The sequence below is a fragment of the Ornithorhynchus anatinus genome, chromosome 4, assembly GCF_004115215.2.
Source record: "Ornithorhynchus anatinus isolate Pmale09 chromosome 4, mOrnAna1.pri.v4, whole genome shotgun sequence".
Lineage (NCBI taxonomy): Eukaryota > Metazoa > Chordata > Mammalia > Monotremata > Ornithorhynchidae > Ornithorhynchus > Ornithorhynchus anatinus.
Window position 1 is genome coordinate 130282272 of NC_041731.1, and position 20357 is coordinate 130302628.

Genomic DNA, 20357 nt, shown 5'->3' on the forward strand with positions numbered 1-20357 from the left:
GTCTTGTTTCTACTGCGTGACGATAGGCAAGTCACTTCTCTTGATGGGCCTCAGTTACCTTATCTGCCAAATGGGGATTAAGATTGTGTACCCCAGGTATGATACATGACGGGCAGTAGACAAAAATATCTTCTAGAACAATGTTTGCTTGTCTAATGTGTGACCTTGAGTGAGTCAAGTAACTTTTCTGTGCCTCTCTGTTGTCATCAGGATAATAGGGATTAATTTCTACTCTCTCCTACTTAGACAGTGAGTCCTCCACAGTCTCCCATTACAATGTAAGATCCTTGAGAGCAGATATGATGTTTTTCATTGTTATTATAATGAACAGGTACCATAATTATTATAATAATGATAATAATGGTACTTGTTAATAATAATAATAATAATAATGATGGTGTTTGTTAAGCGTTTACTATGTGCCAAGCACTGTTCTAAGCACTGGGTAGATACAAGGTAATCAGGTTGTCCCATGTGGGGCTCACCGTCTTAATCCCCATTTTATTCATTCATTCATTCAATAGTATTTATTGAGCGCTTACTATGTGCAGAGCACTGTACTAAGTGCTTGGAATGTACAAATTGGCAACAGATAGAGACAGTCCCTGCCCTTTGATGGGCTCACGGTCTAATGGGGGGAGATGGACAGACAAGAAGGATGGGAATAAATAGAATCGAGGGGAAGAACATCTCGTTAAAACAATAGCAAATAAATAGAATCAGGGTGATGTACATCTTGTTAACAAAACAAATAAGATAATGAAAATATACAGTTGAGCAGACGAGTACAGTGCTGAGGAGAGGGGACGGGAGAGGGGGAGGAGCAGAGGGATAGGAGGGAAAAGAGGGCTTAGCTGAGGAGAGGTGGGGGAGGTAGAGGGGGAGCAGAGGGAGCAGAGGGAAAAGGGGAGCTCAGTGTGGGAAGGCCTCTTGGAGGAGGTGAGCTTTAAGTAGGGTTTCGAAGAGGGGAAGAGAATCAGTTTGGTGGAGGTGAGGAGGGAGGGCATTCCGGGACCGCGGGAGGTCGTGGCCCGGGGGTCGACGGCGGGACGGGCGAGACCGGGAGCCGGTGAGGAGGTGGGCGGCAGAGGAGCGGAGAGTGCGGGGTGGGCGGTGGAAAGAGAGAAGGGAGGAGAGGTAGGAGGGGGCAAGGGGATGGACAGCCTCAAAGCCTAGAGTGAGAAGTTTTTGTTTTGTGTGGAGGTCGATAGGCAACCACTGGAGGTTTTTAAGAAGGGGAGTGACAGGCCCAGAGCGTCTCTGCGGGAAGATGAGCCGGGCAGCGGAGTGAAGAATAGACCGGAGCGGGGCGAGAGAGGAGGAAGGGAGACCGGAGAGAAGGCTGACACAGTAGTCTAGCCGGGATATTACGAGAGCCCGTAGCAGTAAGGTAGCCGTTTGGGTGGAGAGGAAAGGACGGATCTTGGCGATATTATAAAGGTGAGACCGGCAGGTCTCGGTGACGGATCGGATGTGTGGGGTGAACGAGAGAGCCGAGTCAAAGATGACACCGAGGTCGTGGGCCCGAGAGACGGGAAGGATGGTCGTACCGTCCACGGTGATAGGGAAGTCAGGGAGAGGACGGGGCTTGGGAGGGAAGATGAGGAGCTCAGTTTTGGTCATGTTGAGTTTTAGGTGGCGGGCAGAAGACATCCAGGTGGAGACGTCTTCGAGGCGGGAGGATATACGAGCCCGAAGGGAGGAGGAGAGGACGGGGCGGAGATGTAGATCTGGGTGTCATCTGCATAGAGATGATAGTCGAAGCCGTGAGAGCGGATGAGTTCACCGAGGGAGTGAGTGTAGATGGAGAACAGAAGAGGGCCGAGAACTGACCCTTGAGGAACCCAAGGTAACTGAGGCACAGAGAAGTTAAGTGACTTGCCCAAAGTCACACAGGTGATAAGTGGCGGAGCTGGGATTAGAACTCAAGACCTCTGACTCCCAAGCCGTGCTCTAAGTGCCAGCGTAGATATAAGATAAACAGGGTTAGACACAGTCCCTCTCCCACATGGGGCTCGCACTCTTAATCCCCATTTTGTAGGTGAGGTAACTGAGGCCCAGAAAAGTGAAGTGACTTCCCCAAGGTCACACAGCAGACATGTGGCAGAGCCAGGATCAGATTCCCAGCCTGGGCTCTATCCACTAAGCCATGCTGCACTAATAAACTCTCCCAAGCAATTACTACAATTCTCTGCATACAGTAAATGTTCGATAAAAACTATTGATCGATGAACACATGCTCACCCTGAGATTGATCTTATGTGAAATCAGGGTGCAGATATGGGGAGTAAAAAAAAAATCCCCAAAAAACTAGAAAAGTTTCCATAAAAAGACTTAGTAGTCCTATTCTATTAGAAACTGTCCACCTCCAGTGAAATACAATTTCACAAGCCTGCTGCCTTTTTTCTTTGGTTCCTACTGAATTCAGAGGTTCCCACTGGGCTTCAATCATTTAGTATTTGAGATTGTCCCAGGAAAATCTCAAATGTCTCTTTCTTATAATAGAAGAAAAGGCAAGTCTTCCAAATCATACTGTTCACATCCAACTGCTCTTTTTGCTAATTTAAGTGGAGGCGAATCCAAACTATAGTAAATTAAATTTACCTCCTTCTGCCTCTGTATTTAAAAATATAATAGGAAGATGTTTGGAAAATGTTCCTTCGTAAAAACCTAAATGATTTAAAGGTACTTAGGGATCATCACTGAGTGTGGGATTTTTCCACTGTGGGAACAGACAGCCTCTCCAGAGAGTCGATTTCGGGAAGAGAAATTAGATGGAGGAAGAATAGGCATTCATTCATTCAGTCAGTCGTATTTATTTAGCGCTTACTGTGTGCAAAGCACTGTACTAAACACTTGGGAGAGTACAATACAACGAGCTTGCCCTCTAGAAGGGGAGACAGACATTGATAGAAATAAATTAATTATGGATGTGTACTTAAGGGTCGTGGGGCTGGGAGGGGGGAGGAGAACAAAGGGAGCAAGTCAGGGCGACGCAGAAGGGAGTGGGAGAAGAGGAGAGGAGGGGTTAGTCAGGGAAGGCCTCATGGCGGAGATGGGCCTTCAGTACGGCTTTGAAGGGGTGGGGGAAGTTATTGTCAGTCAGATATGAAGAGGGAGGGCGTTCCAGGCCAGAGGCAGGACGTGGGCCAGAGGTCAGTGGTGAGATGGACGAGTTCGAGGTACAGTGAGAAATTTAACATTAGAGGAGCCAAGTGTGCGGCCTGGGTTGGAGTAGGAGAGTAGTGAGGTGAGGTGGGAGGTGGCGGAGGGCTTTAAAGCCAACAGTGAGGCGTTTTTGTTTAATGCGGAGATTGGTGGGCACCCACCGGAAGTTCTCGAGGAGGGGGAAAACATGGTCTGAATATTTTTGTAGGAAAATGATCCGGGCAGCAAAGTGAAGTATAGACTGGAGTGGGGAGAGATGGGAGGCAGGGAGTAGAATTGAACTGAACTCCAAGTGTTTCATTCCTTCCAACTCTTCTGAGGCTTTTCTCCCTGAAGTGGTTCTTTTCCTGATTGAGATTGTAGGTCGGACACTATTAGTGCCTTGAGAGCAATACCCCAAGGAAAAAAAACAAACAAAGGTCTGTTCTGTCGTGGACTTGCTCCAAACCCACAAACGTTAAGACGCGGACAGAAATACCCTACCTCAAAAGGAGTCCAGAATATCATCTGGCAGTGATAATATTTATTAAATACCTTCTATGTGGGCAGGGAATGTGTACACCAACTCTGTTGTACTCTCCCACATGCTTAGTACTTGGATCGTGTATGCATGCATTTGGATTCGTTGATTCATTCATTCAAGCGTATTTATTGAACGCTTACTGTGTGTAGAGCACTGTACTAAGTGCTTGGAAAGTACATCTGGGCAAACTTGGATCTGTAACTCTGGACATTTGCTAATGATAATAATGAACGTGGTATTTATTAGGCGCTTACTATGTTCCAGGCACTGTACTAAGTGCTGGGGTAGATACAAGAAAATCGGGTTGGACACAGTCCCTGTCCCACGTGGGGCTCACGGTCTTAATCCCCATTTTCCAGATGAGGTAACAGGCCCAGAGAAGTGACGTGACTCGCCCAAAGTCACAGCAGCAACCAGAATTAGAACCCAGTTCCTTTTGACTCCCAGGCCCTTGTTCTACCCACTGGGCCATGCTGCTATTCACCTCACTCCCAACCCCACAGCACTTATGTACATAACTTTAAATTCTATATCATAAATTATTAAGCAGCATGGCTTAGTGGAAAGAGCATGGGCTGGGGAGTCAGAGGACATGGGTTCTAATCCCAGCTCTGCCACTCATCTGCTGTGTGACCTTGAGCAAGCCACTTAACTTCTCTGTGTCTGTTCCCTCGTCTGTAAAATGGGGATTAAGACTGTAAACCTTAGCCAAGCCCATGGGACAACCTGATGACCTTGTATCTACCCCAGCGCTTAGAAGAGTGCTTGGCACATAGTAAGTCCTTAACAAATACCATCATTATTATTATTAAGCACTTAATACAGTGCTCTGCACACAGTAAGTGCTTAATAAATATGATTGAATGAATAATGTCTTCTTTCTCGACTGTAAACTTATTATGTGCTGGGAACATGTCTGCCAATTCTGTTATATTGTACTCTCCCAAGTGCCCAGCACAGATCTTTGCACTTAGTAAGTACTCAAAAACTGCCACTGATTGATTGATTGATTGATTGAGCACAGTACGTGTTCAATAAATACCATTGACAAGGAACAGAATTAAGCGCTTAACAAATACCGTTATTACCAGCGCTTAGAACAGTGCTCGGCACAAAGTGGTTAACAGGTGCCATTATTATTATAAATACCATAATTGTTAGCGGGGGGAGAAAGACATTAAAACAAGTAAACAGGAATCAGTATAAATAAGTAGAATTATAGATATATACATAAATACATAAGTGCCTTGGCGCCGGGAGTGGGGGGAAGGGAAAAGGGAGCGAATTGAGGTAACGCGGAAAGGAGGGGGAACTGAGGAAAAGAGGGCTTCGTCTGGGAAGGCCTCTTGGAGGAGGTGCGCCTTCAATAGGGCTTTGAAGAGTCATTGGCAGTGATATTAGTCAATCCTATTGATTGAGCATCTACTGCAGAGCCCTGTACTAAGCGATTGGGAGAGGACAGTAGAACAATATAACAGACACATTCCCTGCCCACAACGAGCTTACGGTCTAGATGGGGAGGCAAATGTGAATATAAAAATGTAAGTTATGGATATGGACATAAGTGGTGTGGGTCTGAGAGCGGGGGCGGATTAAAGGGAGCAAGTCAGGGAGACCAGAAGGGAGTTGGAGAAGAGGAAAGGAGGGCTTTAGTCAGGTCTGTCTCCCCTCTAAACTGTACGTTTGGTATGGGCAAGGAAAGTATCTGCTAATTCTGTTGCAGTGTACTCTTCCAAGTGCTTAGTACGGTGCTCAGAACATTGTAAGCGCTCAGTCAATACCATTGATTGATTGCTTGGGCAGTCACACAATTTGGATTTCCCCAAGAAAAGAATATTTTGTCCAGACAGCCTTATTCTTTCCATCAGAGTCGGATAGGGAAGCAGTGTGGCTCAGTGGAAAGAGCATGGGCTTGGGAGTCAGAGGTCATGGGTTCGAATGCCGACTCCGCCACTTGTCAGCTGTGTGACTGTGGGCAAGTCACTTAACTTCTCTGGGCCTCAGTTCCCTCATCTGTAAAATGGGGAAAGTCTGTGAGCCCTATGTGGGACAACCTGATTGCCTTGTATCTACCCCAGCGCTTAGAACAGTGCTTGGCACATAGTAAGCGCTTAACAAATACCAACATTAAAAATTAAAGCTTATCCTTCTGACTTCCAGGCCCCTGTTCTTTCTTACACCAGTCTCCTGTTGTCTCAGGAACCATAATACTTGTGGTATTTGTTAAGCACTTAGTATGTGTCAAACACTGCACTAAGCTATGAGATAGATACGAGATAATCAGGTCTTACGTGGAGCTCACAGTCAAAGTAGGAGGAGAAAAGCCACCGCATCCTCATTTTGCAGATGAGGGAACTGCGGCACAGACAACTGAAGTGACTCGCCCAAGGTCACGCGGCGGGTAAGTGGCAGAACCGGAATTAGAAGTCAGGCCTCTTTCTCCTGAACCACGCTGCTTCCTAAACCATGACATGCAGGAGCTGACCGGATTGGAAAAGCGTCGGCTATAAACATAGATCGGTGATGCTCCGGGGATGTTGCGTTCGCTCCTCGAAAGCCCGCGGGCTTCATCGATCGTGAAGTCTGCCCGTTTACGTCCCGGGTCGTGAGCTCCTTAGACGTCCAGGGCCAAGAGGAGGCCTACCGTTCAGAGCCGCCATGTCCTGTGGGAGGGGAGAGGGGAACAAATCAAATTTCACGGAGTTTTAGTGTCCCTGCCTTCTCCGGGAAAGCCTGTTGTGGATTCAAAGCGCAAGCAACAGAAGGGAGGAGAGGAAGCTCAGGAACAGCTGGTGAGGTGACTTTCAAAGTCCTCCGGAGGCCGATAGGGAAACTGATGAGATTGCAGAGAGACTGTCGTCTCGTGCAATCTCGTTCTGTCTGGTTGCTGTGTGGCCTAGTGGATGGAGTGCAGGTCTGGGAGTCAGAAGGCCCTGGGTTCTGATCCTGACTCCGCCACGTTCCTGCTTTGTGACCTTGGGCAAGTCAATTCACTTCTGTGGCCCTCAGTTACCTCATCTGTAAAATGGGGATTAAGGCTGTGAGCCACCTGTGAGGCAGGGGCTGTGTCCAACTGTCTGCCCCAGCGCTTAGAATAGTGCTTGACCCATAGTAAGCACTTAACAAGTACCATCACCGTTATTATTATTGTCTATCTCGCTGCCGACCTCTAAGCAGCGTGGCTTATGGAAAGAGCAGGGGCTTGGGAGTCAGAGGTCGTGCGTTCGAATCCCGGCTCCGCCACGTGAGCTCTGTGACTTTGGGCAAGTCACTTAACTTCTCTGGGCCTCAGTTACCTCATCTGCAAAATGGGGACTAAGACCGTGAGCCCCTCGTGGGACAAGCTGATAACCTTGTATCAACCCCGGAGCTTAGAACAGTGCTTGGCACATAGTAAGTGCTTAACAAATACCATTATTATTATTAGACAAGCAGCATGGCTCAGTGGAAGGAGCACCGACTGGGGAGTCAGAGGTCATGGGTTCAAATCCCGGCTCCGCCGCTTGTCAGCTGGATGACTTTGGGCAAGTCACTTCACTTCTCTGGGCCTCAGTTCTCTCATCTGGAACATGGGCATTAGGACCGTGAGCCCCATGTGGGACAACGGGATCACCTTGTATCCTCCCCAGTGCTTACAACAGTGATTTGCACATAGTAAGCACTTAACAAATGCCATCATTATCCTGCCTCTGATCTGGAATGCCCTCCCTCTTCATATCCTATAGGCAATGACTCGCCCCACCGTCAAAGCCTTACTAAAGGCACCATTCCTCCCAGAAGCCTTCCCTGACTAAGTCCTCCTTTCCTCTTCCCCTACTCCCTTCTGCGTCACCCTGACTTGCTCCCTCCCCCCTCACCCACCCTCTCAGCCCGAGAGCACTTCTGTCCACATCTGTAATTCATCCATTTATATGAACATCTGCCTCCTCTCTTAACTGTGAGCTCATGGTGGGCAGGGAACGTGCCTACCGACTCTGTCGTATCGTACTCCCCCAAGCACGTAGTACAGTGCTCTGCACCCAGTAAATGCTCGATAAATATGATTGATTTCAAATCACAATTTTTTAAAATTGGATTCTAATCCCAGCCCCGCCACTGAATAATAATGTAATGTTGGTATTTGTTAAGCGCTTACTATGTGCAGAGCACTGTTCTAAGCGCTGGGGTAGATACAGGGTCATCAGGTCATCCCACGTGAGGCTCACAGTTAATCCCCATTTTACAGATGAGGTCACTGAGGCCCAGAGAAGTGAAGTGACTTGCGCACAGTCACACAGCTGACGAGTGGCAGAGCCGGAAGTCGAACCCATGACCTCTGACTCCGAAGCCCAGGCTCTTTCCACTGAGCCACGCTGCTCTGCTATGTGACCATGGTCAAGTCACTTCACTTCTCTGGGCCTCGGTTCCCTCATCTATAAAATGGGGATGAAGACTGTGAGCCCCATGGGGGACAGGGACTGTGACCAACCTGATTACCTTGTATCCACTCAAGCACTTAGAACGGTGCTTGGCACATGATAAGTGCTTAACAAGTGCCATCATTATTATTAGTTTTTATTATTTATGCAACCGTCAGAGCCATTATCCTTAGAAGCTAATCAGACGGGACTGTTCTGCATCACCTAGTTACAAACTAAAGAAAATTCCTCCACGGTGTGTAATGACGATGAATCAGGAGTCGTCTTTATGGTGGAGCCATTGCGTAGTGCTGTATTTATTGAATTTCCAGGACGTTTTATTCCTGAAGGGACTGCGGGAATTGCAGGAAATCAGTTTTCAACCTGAAGTTTGCACCTATTAAAATCTTGACCAGTTTAACATTAATTCATTCATTCCTTCCTTCCATCAGACATACCTATTGAGCGCTTACTGTGTATGGAGCACTGTAATAATAATAATAATAATAATAATGTTGGAATTTGTTAAGCGCTTACTATGTACAGAGCACTGTTCTAAGCGCTGGGGGAGACACAGGGTCATCAGGTCGTCCCACGTGAGGCTCACAGTTAATCCCCATTTTACAGATGAGGTCACTGAGGCCCAGAGAAATGAAATGACTCGCCCACAGTCACACAGCTGACAAGTGGCAGGGCCAGGAGTCGAACTCAAGACCTCTGACTCCGAAGCCCAGGCTCTTTCCACTGACCCACGCTGCTTACTAAGCACTTGGGAGAGTACAATACAAGAATAAGCAGACACATTCCCTGCCCACAGTGAGCTTACAGTCTAGAGGAATTAGATCACAGTATAGTGCAAGGAAGGATTGGATGTTGCTATCCTTCAGTTGATCAATCAATTGTATTTATTAGGTGCTTACTGTGTGCACAGCACGGGCCTGGGAGTCAGAATGTCATGGGTTCTAATCCCGGCTTGGCCACTTGTCTGCTGGGCGACCTTAGGGAAGTCACTTCACTTCTCTGAGTCTCAGTTACCTCATCTGTAAAATGGGGAGCGAGACTGGGAGCCCCACATGGGGCAGGGACTGTGTCCAACTCGATTTGCTTGTATCAACCTCAGTGTTTAGTAAAGTACCAGGCGCATAGTTAAGCACTTAACAAATACCATCATTATTATTATTATAGTTTAGAGGGGGAGACAGACATTAATATAAATAAATAATTTACCGATAAGGTGCCTATAAGTGCTCTTGGGCTGAGGTAGGGGTGAATAAAGGGAGCAAATTCAAGTGCAAGGGAGATGCAGAAGGGAGTGGGTAAAGAGGAAAATGACATCCAGAAGATTATGAGCATGATATTTCTATGAGCCAGGGCCAGAATATTTTATAATAATGATTATGGTATTTGTTAAGCGCTTACTATGTGCAGAGCACTGTTCTAAGTGCCAGGGTAGGTACAGGGTAATCAGATTGTCCCTCGTGGGGCTCACATTTTTTAATCCCCATTTTTACAGATGAGGTAACTGAGGCCCAGAGCAGTTAAGTGACTTACCCAAGGTCACACAGCGGACAAGTGGCGGAGTCGGGATTAGAACCCACGACCTCTGACTCCCAAGCCCGGGCTCTTTCCACTGAGCCATGCTGCTTATTCATTTGATCTTATTATCGATATCCATCAATTAATCCATCATATACATTGAGCACTTAATTTGTGCAGGGCGCTGTACTAAGTGCTTGGGAAAGAACGATGTAGCAGAATTTGGTTTATTTTTATGGTATCTGTTAAGCGCTTAGTACGTGTCAGGGACCCTACTAAGCCCTGGGGTAGGTAGGTACAAGATCATCGGGTTGGACACTGTCCCGGTGCCACATGGGGCTCCCAGTCTCTATCCCCATTTAAAGATGAGGTGACCGAGGCACAAAGAAGTTAAGTGACGTACCCAAGGTCACAGAGCAGACATGTAGCGGAGCTAGGCTTTGGTAGAAAGCAGCGTGGTTTGGTAGGCTTTGGGAAGCAGCGTGGCTCAGTGGAAAAGAGCCTGAGCTTCGGAGTCAGAGGTCATGAGTTCGACTCTCGGCTCTGCCACTTGTCAGCTCTATGACTGTGGGCGAGTCACTTCACTTCTCTGTGCCTCAGTGACTTCATCTGTAAAATGGGGATTAACTGTGAGCCTCAGGTGGGACAACCTGATGACCCTGTATCTACCCCAGCACTTAGAACAGTGCTCTGCACATAGTAAGCGCTTAACAAATACCAGCATTATTATTATTAGAAATGTTTCCCGCCCACAAAGACGGAACAGTCCAGAAGGGGAGAGAGACTCAAATTAATTGCCCGATAATGACACAGGTGCTGAGAGGTTGAGGACGGTGGGATTGACAATCTCTTTATAAGCATTATGCATTCATTCGATTCTATTTACTGAGCACTTATTGTGTGCAGAGCACTGTACTGAGCGCTTGCGAGAGTACAATATAACGAAAAACAAACACATTCCCTGCCCGCATCGAGGTTACAGTCTAGAGGGGGAGACAGACATTGATATAAATAATTAAATGACAGATACGGACATAAATGATGTGGGGCTGGGAGGGGGATGAATGAAGGGCACAAGTCAGGGCAGCGCAGAAGGGAGTGGGAGAAGAGGAAAGGAGGGCGTAGTCAGGGAAGGCCTCTTGGCAGAGATGGGCCTTCAAGGGCACTAAACAAGCAGTGGGATCTAATGGACGGAGCATGGACTGGGTTCTAATTCTAGCTCCTCTACTTCCCTGCTTTGTGACCTTAGACAAGTCACTTAACCCTTCCCTGCCTCCCTTTCCTCATCCGCTAAATGGGGATTCAATATCTCTTCCCCCTCCTTCTTAGACTCTGAGTCCCATGTGGGACGTGATTATCTTGTATCTACCCCAGGGTTTAGTACGCAGCGTGGCTCAGTGGAAAGAGCCTGGGCTTCGGAGTCAGAGGTCATGGGTTCGATTCCCGACTCTGCCACTTGTCAGCTGTGTGACTGTGGGCAAGTCACTTCACTTCTCTGGGCCTCCGTTACCTCATCTGTAAAATGGGGATTAACTGTGAGCCTCACATGGGACAACCTGATGACCCTGCATCTACCCCAGCGCTTAGAACAGTGCTCTGCACATAGTAAGCGCTTAACAAATACCAACATTACATTATTATTGGCACAAAGTATACTCTAAGAAAATACTATCATTATTATCACTATTATTAATGTAATTATAAAATGCCCACTGTGGGCAGGATTTGTGTCTACCAGCTTTCTTGTATCTCTCTCAAGCGCTTAGTACTGTGTCTTGTACACGGTAAGCACTCAATAAGTACCTTTCTATTGAACAAAACTCTAGGCACACCCTCCCCTTCCACAATGTGAAACCAAATCCAAAAAAGAGAGGAAAGAAGTAAACCCCCAATTGAAATCCGGAACTTTTTTTGTTCCACGGACAAAGGATAGAGCTCTCCTAACCAGAGTGTTCACCTTGAGATTTACAGCTATTTCGTTACCAAGTCAATCTGATGGATGCTCGGGGTTCCCATTCTGAGATGTAAATTAACCGCTAGTGATTTTTGACCTCCTTCCCCTCTATATCACTTGCGCATAGATCAAATTGACTCAGAGCCACGGCACACTAGATTTCTTTCCCCCGCTCCTTTTGTGTTCCGTCGATGTTGTCGAAATAAGCGAGGGCAATGGCAACTCAGCCAGATGAGCCGGGGCCTAATGGGAAACGGGAGAATAAATGAAATGGCCACTCCGGACTAAAATAGCGTCTAGAAACCGCCTAGAGAGCTAAGTGGTTTCGAGCGAGTTCTGGCCCATCCTGCTTTGAGCCGTGGCGTGACGGAACGTGCACAGTGATGAAGAAGATCATTAAGAGCCATTAAAATACAAGTCCCCATCGGATTGTAAGCTCCTACAGGGCAGAGTTCAAGTCTTTTGAAAGTGCCCTCACTGAAGGGAAAGATCAATCCTTTTTTTTTGAGCACTTACTGTGTGCAGAGCTCTTTACTGAGAGCCTTAAAGAGGACATGGGTTCTAATCCCGGCTCTGCCGCTTGACTGTGGTGTGACCTTGGACAAGCCACTTAACTTCTCTGCGCCTCAGTTACCTCTTCTGCGAAATGGGGGTTAATGACTGTGAGTCCCACGTGGGGCAACTTGATTAGCGTGTATCTACTCCAGCGCTCAGAACAGTGTTGGCACATAGTAAGCGTTTAGCAAATACCGTCATTTTTATTATTATTATTTACAATATAACAGAGTTGTTAGACAAGTTCCCTGCCCACAGCGAGCTTCTCTTCTAGAGGGGGAAGGAGACATTAATATAAATACATGAATTATAGATTCATTCATAAAGTCATATCTATCGAGAGCTTACTATGTGCAGAGCACTGTATTAAGGGCTTGGAAAGTGCGATTTAGCAACAGAGACATTCCCTACCCAACAACGGACTCACAGATATGGGTGGAAGTCCTGTGGGGCTCAGCTGTGAGCTGTGAGCAGGGGATGGGTCTGTTTGTTGTTGTATTGGGCTCTCCCAAGCACTAAATACAGTGCTTTGCACACGAGTGCTCAATAAATACAATTAAATGAAAATGCCGGGGGACACAGAAGGGAGTTGCACACAATAAGTGCTCAATAAATACAATTAAATGAAATTGCCGGGGAGACAGAAGGGAGTGTGTGTAGAGGAAATTAAGGCCAAGGACTAAGAGCACATGATTAGGAGCCAGGAAGTGCCACCATTTGCCTGTTTTAGGACCTTAGGCAAGTCTACCTTCTGTGGGCCTCATTTTTTCATCTGTAAAATGGGGCCGAGATACCTCTTTCCCCCTCCTCTTTAGACGGTGAGTCCCATGTGGGACAGGGATTCATATCATTCATTCAATCGTATTTACTGAGTGCTTACTGTGACCTTGGGCAACTCACTTATCTTCTCTGTGACTCAGTTTCTTCATTTGTAAAATGAGGATACCTGTCCTCTCTTCTGCTTAGGCCGTGAACCCCCTGCAGGTCAGGGACTGTGTCCAACCTAATTAACTTGTATGCACCCCAATGCTTAGAACAGTGTTTGACACACAGTAAGCGCTTGACAGAGGCTACAAAATCAAATGAAAAAGAAGTGGTTGAAACCAATCGGGCTGATCTGGGCTGGCAGATTCTAGGTCCCATAATAGCATTAATGATGGTACTCCTTAAGCGCTTACTATGTGCCCAGGACTGTTCTAAGCGCTGGGGTCGATACAAGGGAATCAGGTTGCTCGTTGTGTCCTTGCAGTTGCCATGCCATCCTTTGTGACTTGTCATACCTTCCATCCGCACGCCCGAGGGAAGTGTCTGTTTGCCGACGAAAGGTGGTTTTTGATTGAATCAGCCCCGTGGTATCCCGCTGAGCAAACTGGATTCCTTCCTAGATCCATCAGCAACTAAATTGCCAGCACGTCTCCAAATCCCCAACATGGATTTCAGCTGGAGTTTATTCTGTTTTTCCCGAGAGCGGACGGAGGGGTGGGGTAAACCACAACATTTCTGCTACGATGATGATCGATTAAGGAGCAGGAAGAATTCAGCTCGATCCGTGATCGTTGATCCGCTAGATACATTTTCTGTGCAGTTAATCAAAATGTGGGTTTCCCCCTCTCCAACCCTACGTAAATGGAACAAATTGGGTATGAAAGTCACTGAGAGAGAAGAGCTCTAATTTCATTTTGCATAGTCAGTCTAGAGACTCGGGAAAGCCTCTGTGGAATCCAAAGTAAGTTCATTTGGGGGGATTAAAATCCCTCTTTACAATCTTTGTAATGGGGGATAATCTATCATGTAAAAAAATGATTCAGAAGGGAGGTTGCTTATCAGTGAGCTTTGTGTGGGTTTTTACATTCTTCAGAATAGGGAAAAAGATAGGTGTATCATTTAGATTTTAACTTCCCATATGGTACAGAACAGTCCCCTTTGAAAGAAGTGATTTTTCATTCACTCATTCAATAGTATTTATTGAGTGCTTACTATGTGCAGAGCACTGTACTAAGTGCTTGGAATGTGCAATTCGGCAACAGATAGAGACAATCCCTGCCCATTGATGGGCTTAGAGTCTAATCGGGGGAGACGGACAGACAAAAACAATAGCAATAAATAGAATCAAGGGGATGGACATCTCATTAACAAAATAAATAGGGTAATAAAAATATATACAAATGAGCAGATGAGCACAGTGTTGAGGGGATGGAAAGGGAGAGGGGAAGAGCAGAGGGAAAGGGGGGGAAAAGGGAGCTTAGCTGAGGGGAGGTAAGGGGCGGACAGAGAGGCAGCAGAGGGAAAAAGGGAAGTTCAGTGTGGGAAGGCCTCTTGGAGGAGGTGAGATCTCAGTAGGGCTTTGAAGAGGGGAAGAGTTAGTTTGGCGGAGGTGAGGAAGGAGGGCGTTCCAGGACAGCGGGAGGACGTGGCCCGGGGGTCGATGGCGGGATAGGCGAGAACGGGGGACAGTGAGGAGGTGGGCGGCAGAGGAGCGGACCGTGCGGGGTGGTCAGTGGAAAGAGAGAAGGGAGGAGAGGTAGGAGGGAGCAAGGGGATGGACAGCCTTGAAGCCTAGAGTGAGAAGTTTTTGTTTCATGCAGAGGTCAATAGGCAACCACTGGAGGTTTTTAAGAAGGAGAGTGACAGGCCCAGAGTGTTTCTGCAGGAAGATGAGCCGGGCAGCAGAATGAAGAATAGACCGGAGTGGGGAGAGACAGGAGGAAGGGAGATCAGAGAGAAGGCTGACACAATAATCCAGCCGGGATATGATGATAGCCCGTACTGGTAAGTTAGCCCTTTGGGTGGAGAGGAAAGGGCGGATCTTGGCGATATTATAAAGGTGAGACCGGCAGGTCTCAGTGACGGATCAGATGCGTGGGGTGAACGAGACAGCCGAGTCAAGGATGACATCGAGGTTGCGGACTTGGGAGACGGGAAGGACGGTCGTACCATCCACGGTGATAGGGAAGTCAGGAAGAGGATAGGGCTTGGGAGGGAAGATGAGGAGCTCCGTTTTGGCCATATTGAGTTTTAGGTGGCGCGCAGACATCCGGGTACAGGTGTCCCGGAGGCAAGAGGAGATACGAGCCTGAAGGGAGGGGGAGAGGACAGGGGCAGAGATGTAGATCTGTGTGTCGCCTGCGTAGAGATGATAGTTGAAGCCGTGAGAGCGAATGAGTTCGCCGAGGGAGTGAGTGTAGATGGAGAACAGAAGAGGGCCGAGAACTGACCCTTGAGGAACTCCTACAGTTAGAGGATGGGAGGGGGAGGAGGAGCCTGCGAAAGAGACCGAGAATGAACGGTCTTGGATTTTAAGACATCCAAGTTGAGAAGCAGCATGGCCTAACTGGTAGAGAATAGGTCTGGGAGTCAGAAACATTGGATCAGCTTGCGAATAAGAACCCACATCCTCTGACTTCCAGGCCCGGGTTCTTGCCAATAGGCTATTCTGCTTCTTCTTTGCGTCTGCCCTCCCTCAACCACCCAAGACTGTAAGCTTGTTGTGAGCAGGCACTGTGTCTTTTTATTGTTGTACTGTACTCTCCCAAGAGCTCAGTACATTGCTCTGCACACAGTAAGTGCTCAATAAATACGATTGAATGAATGAATGAATGAAAGGAGGCCAGAGTTGCTAAGTGATCTGCTCAACATCACACAGCAGACAAATGGCTGAATCAGGATTAGAACCCAAGTCCTCCGATAGCCCAGCCCATGCCACTGAGCCACACTGCTCCAACAGGCTTTGAGTTAAGTGAACAGGAGGGGAAGATTTCTGTTTAATCAATAAGTGATATTTATTGAGCACTTACTGTGTGCAGAGACCATACTAAGTGCTTAGAGAGTACAGTATAAAAATATCACAGACACATTCCCTGCCCTCAGCGATTTTAGTTTAATTTACCGTTGAAGTGGGGAAGTCTTGGTGGGAAACAGGTCCGGATCCTTTTCGTTTGTGATCGATATAACCTGAGAAATGTTTTCCCCAGGGCGGTGGCTGGGGTGGATGAAGACCCGGATTTGGTTCACTTGGAGATCGAGGAGCCAAGTGGAGGTAAGAGCTAATGGAATATATAATATATAATATATAATACATAATATAATGTATTCAGTATATATATATATATTTTATGGCATTCATTATGCGCTTACTACGTGCCCGGCACTATCCTAAGGTCTGGGCTAGATACAAGATAATCAGATTGGACACAGTCCCTGACCCACAAAGGGCTCATGGTCTTAATCACCATTTTACAGATTATTCATTTTTATTTATTTATTTATTTGTTTGTTTTTGTATTTTTATTGATGCTAATGCATTCATTTGTATTTATGGTATTTCGTGGAATCACCATGGCATAGTGGATAGAGCTTGTGAGTCAGAAGGTCCTTGGTGCTAGTTCCCACTTGGCCACTTGTCCTCTGTGTGACCTTGGGCAATTCAATTAACATCTCTGGGCCTCATTTATCTCTTCTGTAAAATGGGGATTGAGACTGTGAGCCCAACTTTGGACTGGGACCATGTCCAACCCGATTTGCTTGTATCTACCCCAGCACTTAGAACAGTGCTTGGCACGTAGTAAGTGCTTAACAAGTAGCATAATTATCATTACAGTGCCCGGCATATAGTAAGCGTTTAACAAATACCATTATCATTATGGAGCACTTATTGTGTGTAGAGCACTGTACTAAGCACTTGGGTGAGAAAAATATAACAATAAACAGACACATTCCCTGACTAATGCTATTAATTCCCTGCTGAATTGGACTTTCCAAGCACTTAGTACCATGCTCTGCACACAGTAAGCGCTCTATAAATACGATTGAATGAATGAATGAATGAATGAATGAATGAATTACTACAAATTTGTCAGTCTCCCCCTTTAGACTGTCAACTCTTTGTGGTCAAGAAACGTGTCTACCAACACTGTTTTATTACCCTTTCCCCAGGTCTTAGTAGAGTGCTCTGCACATAGTAGCGCTTAATAAATAACACTGATGATGATGATGATGATGATGATGATGATGATGATGAGGTAACTCTGGCCCACAAGACTGAAGTGACTTGTCCAAGGTCACACAGCAGACGGTAGAGCCAGAATTGGAACCCAGGGCCTCTGACTCTCGTCTTCAGGCTCTTTCCACTAGGCCATCCTGCTTCTCTAGTCTCCAATCTATATTTTTCCATTATTATTGATCCTCTCGCCTCAGGATCATCAGAATTCAATCTCAGGCCCAGATCCCATTCTCGTTCCAGTGCTCCTTGCCCAGAGGAGCTGACCATGAAAGGTCAGGAGTAAAAATGCGCTATAATTTACAATTTGCTTGTTTTCCAGGAAGAGATAAATTGAAGTCAAGATGCTATGCTCCAGTGAAAAAGCCCATTAATGGTGCAATTTGTTCTGGCACTTAAACCTTGAATATTTCTCTTGATTTGCGCACACAGCTGCCAGTTTGGGAGGAGCGCTGGTTGGATGTCGCTTTTGACTGAATCTCCGCATATGTCCAAAGTGACTGAGTCACCAGAAATGCAAACCGTTTCACTTTCTACGCTGTGTTTTGCAGATCGCTCAGGGGCTTCAGCATGCAAGAAAATCTGCTGCTCTCTTCTCAGAACACATTGGGCTTTGGGAGTCGGGTGGGGCTTTTCCCGATTGGAATAAAACTTACGGTTGCAAACCCAACCTAATCTGCTTGTATCCATTCCAGGGTAACACAGTGCCTGACACAGAGTTAAGTGCTTAACAAATGCCATAATCATTATTTTTAATTATTATTAGCTACTTTTGAGGTCGGGGCGGAGGGGAGGGGTGCTTGTCTTTTTTGAATTAGCAACTGAAGAATTTTTTCTTGTTCAAAATAGACTGGGATTGACATCGGGATACCAGTCTTTCCAGCTCTGTCCAGTCTCATGAAGTGTTATCTTTCTCACTTCATTAGAAGAAACTCGTTAACACATCACACCGTTGTACTTTACCCTCCCAAGCCCTTGGTACGGGGCTCGGCACCCAGTAAGAGCTCAACAAATCCAATCAATTGATTGATTCCAATAACCACTCTGTTGTCACAGAACCCAAATGGAAAACTGAAAGTTAGGAAACCAGGGAGACTCAGAAATCAAGGTAATCAACATCCGCCAAGATGGGTTTGGGATTTTTGCTCGGCCAGAAATATTTGAAAAACCAGTTCCAGCATCCTTCCCCGAAGCAAGTTCACAAGACTGACAGATTGGACAAGTCGTATGGCTGGGCTGCTTTGCCAAGTGAAGTAACAAGTAAACTTTGATGTCCTGAAGTTTTTATAAGAATCATCCCTCTTTCCCTTCTCTTTGTCATTCGGCTAAATACATCAGTAGCCATATAATGTGTCCCCCTCTCTCTACGTAAAGCTGGATCTGGCTTCTGAGTGTTGTTTGAGATCTGACATTAAAGGCAGCAACATTTGCTGTTGCGAAAATGTCAAGAAGACAAGGAACGATCTTTCCGTGAGCACAGGGTGATCGGGTCTGTGTAACCCGTGTTGTCCTTTTCCATCAATCAATCGATCAATCAGTCGTATTTCTTGAGCACTTACTGTGAGCAGAACACTGTACTAAGCACTTGAAAGAGTACGATCTAACAGAGTTGGTAGACGCCTTCTCACCCACAGGCAGACACATCCTTATAGGGGCACCTCTCCGTCAGTGATTTCTTCCTCCAACACAAAGAACAATTATATATCTTAGATAAAATCGGACCCTGCGAGGAATTAGATATCAATTTTTTATGGTATTTGTTAAGCGCTCATTATGTACCAATCGCTGTACTAAATTCTAGGTAAGATGCAAGCTAATCAAGTTGGGCGTAGTCCATGTTTCCCATGGACTTTGCAGTTTTAATTTTCATTTTACAGATGAGGTCACTGAGGCACACAGAGAACGGAAGTGATTTACCCAAGGTCGCACAGAAGACAATAATAATAATAATGGTGATTATGGTATTTGTTAAGTGCTTACTATGTGCCAAGCACTGTTCTAAGTACTGGAGTAAATGCAAGGTAATCAGGCTGTCCCATGTGGGGCTCAAAGTCTTAATCCCCATTTTACAGATGAGGTAACTGAAGCACAGAGAAATGAAGTGACTCAGGGAATGAAGAAATGAAATGAAGAAATGTGTTTTATAGGAAAGGTTGCAGGTATCCCGGACTCTTTGAGAGAAACATAATTTCTGAAAAACCAAGGCATTTTCATTGCGTAAAATGTTTTTTTGGGCTGCTCCTCAGGTTTCCGCTACGTCGCCTGTCCAATTCAGAATTGCTCCAAGATAAAATAAATATAAGACGCATTTTAAGTTTGAATCCCAGCTCTGCCACTTGTCAGCTGGGTGACTGTGGGCAAGTCACTTCACTTCTCTGGGCCTCAGTTCCCTCATCTGTAAAATGGGGATGAAGACTGTGAGCCCCACGTGGGACAACCTGATTCCCCTGTGTCTCCCCCAGCGCTTAGAACAGTGCTCTGCACATAGTAAGCGCTTAACAAATACCAACATTACCAACATTATTTTAAACAGTACCCAAAGTCACACAGCAGACAAGTGCAGAGCAAGAATTGGAACCCATGACCTTCTGACTCCCAGTCCCTTGCTCTCTCCACTAGGTCATGCTGCTTCTGAAGAGGATGAGAGCCGGGATTAGAACCCAGGTCTTTCCGAATCCCAGGCCCGTGCTCTATCCACTAGACCACACTTTTCTTCACTTACTATCTATGTTGAATCACTCTGAAGTGTCCAAATGTTTACCGTGGGTCCAATATATTCAACTTTGTGCTTGGCGATGAAAATGATGCATCGCTTTGTTTTCAGTTTTATAAATCACAAAGGCATTGATAAAACCCAATTGCTTGGAAAAAGCAGGTAGTCTTCTTTTCCCGTCAATTTTCAGGATGGAAGTTGTAACATCTCCCCACTGGATGTAATAGTAATTACGATAATAATAACGTTTTTAAGGGTTTACTCTGTGCCAAGCATTGTAAAAAGCGCTGGGGTGGATAGATGATCACAGCCTAAGTAGGAGGGAGAACAGGGATTGAAAGCCCATTTTACTGATGAGGGAACAGAGGCCCAGAAAAGTTAAGTGATTGTCCAAGTTCACACAGCAGACAAGTGGCAGAGCCCGGGATTAGAACTCATGACCTTTGACTTCCAGGCCCGAGATTTTTCCACTAGGCCATGCTCAGTGTGGGAGTATAAACCTCACTCTCCAGGAT

The 20357-nt window shown here is 46.3% G+C and overlaps 1 protein-coding gene across 3 annotated transcripts in view; it reads left to right on the forward strand.

The window, feature by feature from the left end:
• The window catches only part of SORCS2 (sortilin related VPS10 domain containing receptor 2), a 1085532-nt gene that overhangs the window by 866167 nt on the left and 199008 nt on the right, over positions 1 to 20357 (forward strand). For 2 of the 3 annotated variants that reach the window (XM_029063664.2, XM_029063665.2), the window contains exon 6: positions 16105 to 16169. In XM_029063664.2, coding sequence (XP_028919497.1) covers positions 16105 to 16169 — 65 coding nt within the window. Of the gene's footprint in view, positions 1 to 13428; positions 13730 to 16104; positions 16170 to 20357 lie in introns of those variants that run through there. The other variant, XM_029063667.2, reaches the window with a different exon arrangement.